Genomic DNA, 2929 nt, shown 5'->3' with positions numbered 1-2929 from the left:
TCTTTGATTGGGTGAATTTGTTTAGGGAGTAGTTTGTTGTAAACTCTCTATTCACCTCTCTTCTTGTACATCCAATCTTAGCACTCTTTCTTATTTATTTCAATCTTGTCTTTTTCAAAAAAAAAACCGTCCACTAATTATTTACTTTTTAGAGTCCAACTCCGACCTCACCACCTATTCATTATCTTATGGTTCACGGCTTCTCGTCTGGTGTTCATCAGTTATGTCCTCTTGCATCGGGTGTTAAGGATGACGTAAGAAAGCTTAAGCTAGCCTTCGAGTCCATTCAAGCTGCTGTTACTCATGCTGAGATAAACCAAGTAAATAATGAGGCATCTACATTTAAATAAATTGCAATTCATGTTTGTAATTGTCGGTATCTAAGGCTGTCCGAATCAAAAAAAAAAAAAAAAAGCAGTAATTCTGCTCAACCCACTTTCATAATCCCTATTGAAAAAGAAAGTTGGTTGTGGACTTAGTATTATCACTTTCTCTGTTCTTAGGTTTGGTATACTGAAGTTTCAACACGGTCCGGATTATTAATCATTCTCCTTATAACAAACTCGATTAACAGAACCCTGATTAACTTTCTTAATGCAATTAATTAACTCTCGGATTTAAGTTGTTGATTATTTTTTCAATCTTCTACAAATACATGGATGCCTCAGACTGTAACAACACATTCCTAGCTACAAACACTTTTCCTAAGCTTCTGCGTTTGTTTCTCTCTTTGTTATTCCATAAATCATATAGCCAATCCAATCTCAATCTTCTAGCAATCTCGCCCGTTTCTTTTTTGTTCTTTTGGAAAATCTTGACCTTTTGTTCCTCTAAAAGAATTTAATCTGATTCTTTTTAATCTGTTTAATATCCATTCATAATGGCGTTCGAGGGTGTTCTTACTGATGGTGCATCAGAAATGTTGAAAAAGTTGATTACTGCAGTTGGCAGTGAGATTAGTCTGGTTTGGGGTGTCAAGGATGAGCTGAAAATGCCTAAACAAACATTGGAGGTCATTGCGGGTGTAACATCCGACGCAGAGAGGAAGCAGCTGAATGATGCTGCGGTTTCACTTTGGTTAAAGAGACTCAAGGATGTTTCTTATGATGCTGATGATGTTCTGGATGAAATTTCTTATGAGGCTATGCGTCGATCTATTAAGAACAGTGTAGGAGTAAAATATCGCACACGTTAGTAATCAATAGAAGTAAAGAATACAATCTAAGCGAAGAGCATCGCACAAAGCAAAGTTGAGATGACGCACCAGATGGTGTCAGCGAAGTCACGAGTAAAGTGTGAAGAATTGTGCGAAGAGGTACGCTATGCGAAAATGAGCGATTGTATATGAGCGAATGTGTCGCATAATGATCCCGAAAATAGTGGGTTTCTTAGCTGTCATCCACTATGTAAAATCCTATATAAAGGAGAGAGGTCATTACTTGTGGGGTTCTAGGGTGAGTCTTGGTCAAGAAATAGAGAGAGAAAGTGAATCTAGGATTCAAGTAAGATTGTTGTAATACTTGAATCTATCTTGTAAACATTCTCAAGACTCAATTAATCAAATAAGAATTTATAATGATCACTTAGTAATTAATTGGATTAGTTTGAGTGGAGTGTAGTTGTAAGAAAACATAATTGGAGTAATTAATGATCATTTTTGGCGCCAGAAACAGGTCTGGATGATAAATCCTGATAGTATATCATAGATTTTAAGGAAAAAAGTGAGATCTAAAAATTTAGAAATGGTAAGGATTGAGTCTGTTGTTGAACAAGGGATGACAACTAGAAGAAGTAACAGAATTGCTGAACGAAGACGAATTACAAATCTTGAACAACAAGAGGAAAGAATGGAAGAACATCAAAGGACATAAATTCCAATTGAATGTCAGCGAGAACAAGGACAAAATAATGATACAGATTATGATAGGGTGAGTGTCCATACTACAATGATGGATTCTACAGAGGAAGGACAGGGAATTGGGAATAAAGGACCAGTTACAATGAGTGAAGGAAATATGACGATTGCAGAGCTTAGGAAAAGATTACTAATTGAACGAAAGAGAGAAGAAGAAGAGTGTGCGAATTTAATCCGTCAAAATGATGATTTACGAGAAGAGAATCTTAGACTACAAGAACAAAGGTCAAGGATTGCTACACGTTCAAGGTCAAGATCAAGTAGAAGTTCTTCCAGACAAAGTCAATCCAATCAAGGAAATGATAGGCGAAGGAAACACATGGAAGTCATTGAAGAAAACTCACAAAAAAATGAAAATTTAGAAGAACAAAGAGAAAGGAGACGTATAGTTGACTTAGCAACTAATCAGTATGCACATCCAAGGGAACTTCTTCGTCGCGCACATACTAATCTTCAAAGGGAAGAAGAAGATCCAAGGAAAGGATCGATGATATTACACGACAGAGAAATATTAAGAGACGAATATGAGCGCGAACGAGAGACTGCACGTGCAAGAGATAGACAGAGAAGGGAAGAATTAGAAGAGAAAGAATTACAAAACAGATTGCGTCATATTGATTTTGATAATCGAGTTAGGAAACGCGAGCGTCATCGCATAGATGATACAGAACAAGGTCGAGTTACACCACAAGAAATAGAAATATCAAGACATCGATATGATCGCACAGGAAAACGAAGAAACACATGATAGAGTACAAATTGAAAAAAATACTGAAAGGCGTATGCGAAGAAGAGAAGAAACTGAACAACCGGAGATACAAGAAGAGATACACCAAAACAATCATGAGAATAGATTGAGACAAGCAAGATTAAAAAGACCCATGCAAGAGGATTTGGATCAATCAATAAGAAAAGAAATTCTTAAGGAGATGGCGAAATTAAGAGAAATGATGACTACAAAAAGAAATGATGGAAGAAGACAACTAGAGGAAGCAGTGGAGGAAGCTGGAAAAA

At 36.5% G+C, this 2929-nt stretch overlaps 1 protein-coding gene across 1 annotated transcript; it reads left to right on the top strand.

Moving 5' to 3' along the window:
• The first annotated feature begins 880 nt into the window (after positions 1 to 880).
• On the top strand, positions 881 to 2663 carry LOC113316254 (zinc finger CCCH domain-containing protein 13-like). The gene is made up of 2 exons (XM_026564471.1): positions 881 to 1190; positions 2116 to 2663. The coding sequence occupies exons 1-2, from the start codon at positions 881 to 883 to the stop codon at positions 2661 to 2663; spliced, it is 858 nt and encodes a 285-aa protein (XP_026420256.1).
• Positions 2664 to 2929: the final 266 nt, after the last annotated feature.

The sequence above is a fragment of the Papaver somniferum genome, chromosome 10 (genome assembly GCF_003573695.1).
Source record: "Papaver somniferum cultivar HN1 chromosome 10, ASM357369v1, whole genome shotgun sequence".
In the NCBI taxonomy this organism is placed as follows: Eukaryota; Viridiplantae; Streptophyta; class Magnoliopsida; order Ranunculales; family Papaveraceae; genus Papaver; species Papaver somniferum.
This window is presented reverse-complemented; position numbering and strand designations above follow the sequence as displayed.

Coding starts and splice junctions, on each gene's coding strand:
- LOC113316254 (XM_026564471.1), top strand. CDS start 881: ATGGCGTTCGAGGGTGTTCTTACTGATGGTGCATCAGAAATGTTGAAA. Junction 1,191..2,115: donor AGGAGTAAAATATCGCACAC/GTTAGTAATCAA, acceptor ATTTACGAGAAG/AGAATCTTAGACTACAAGAA.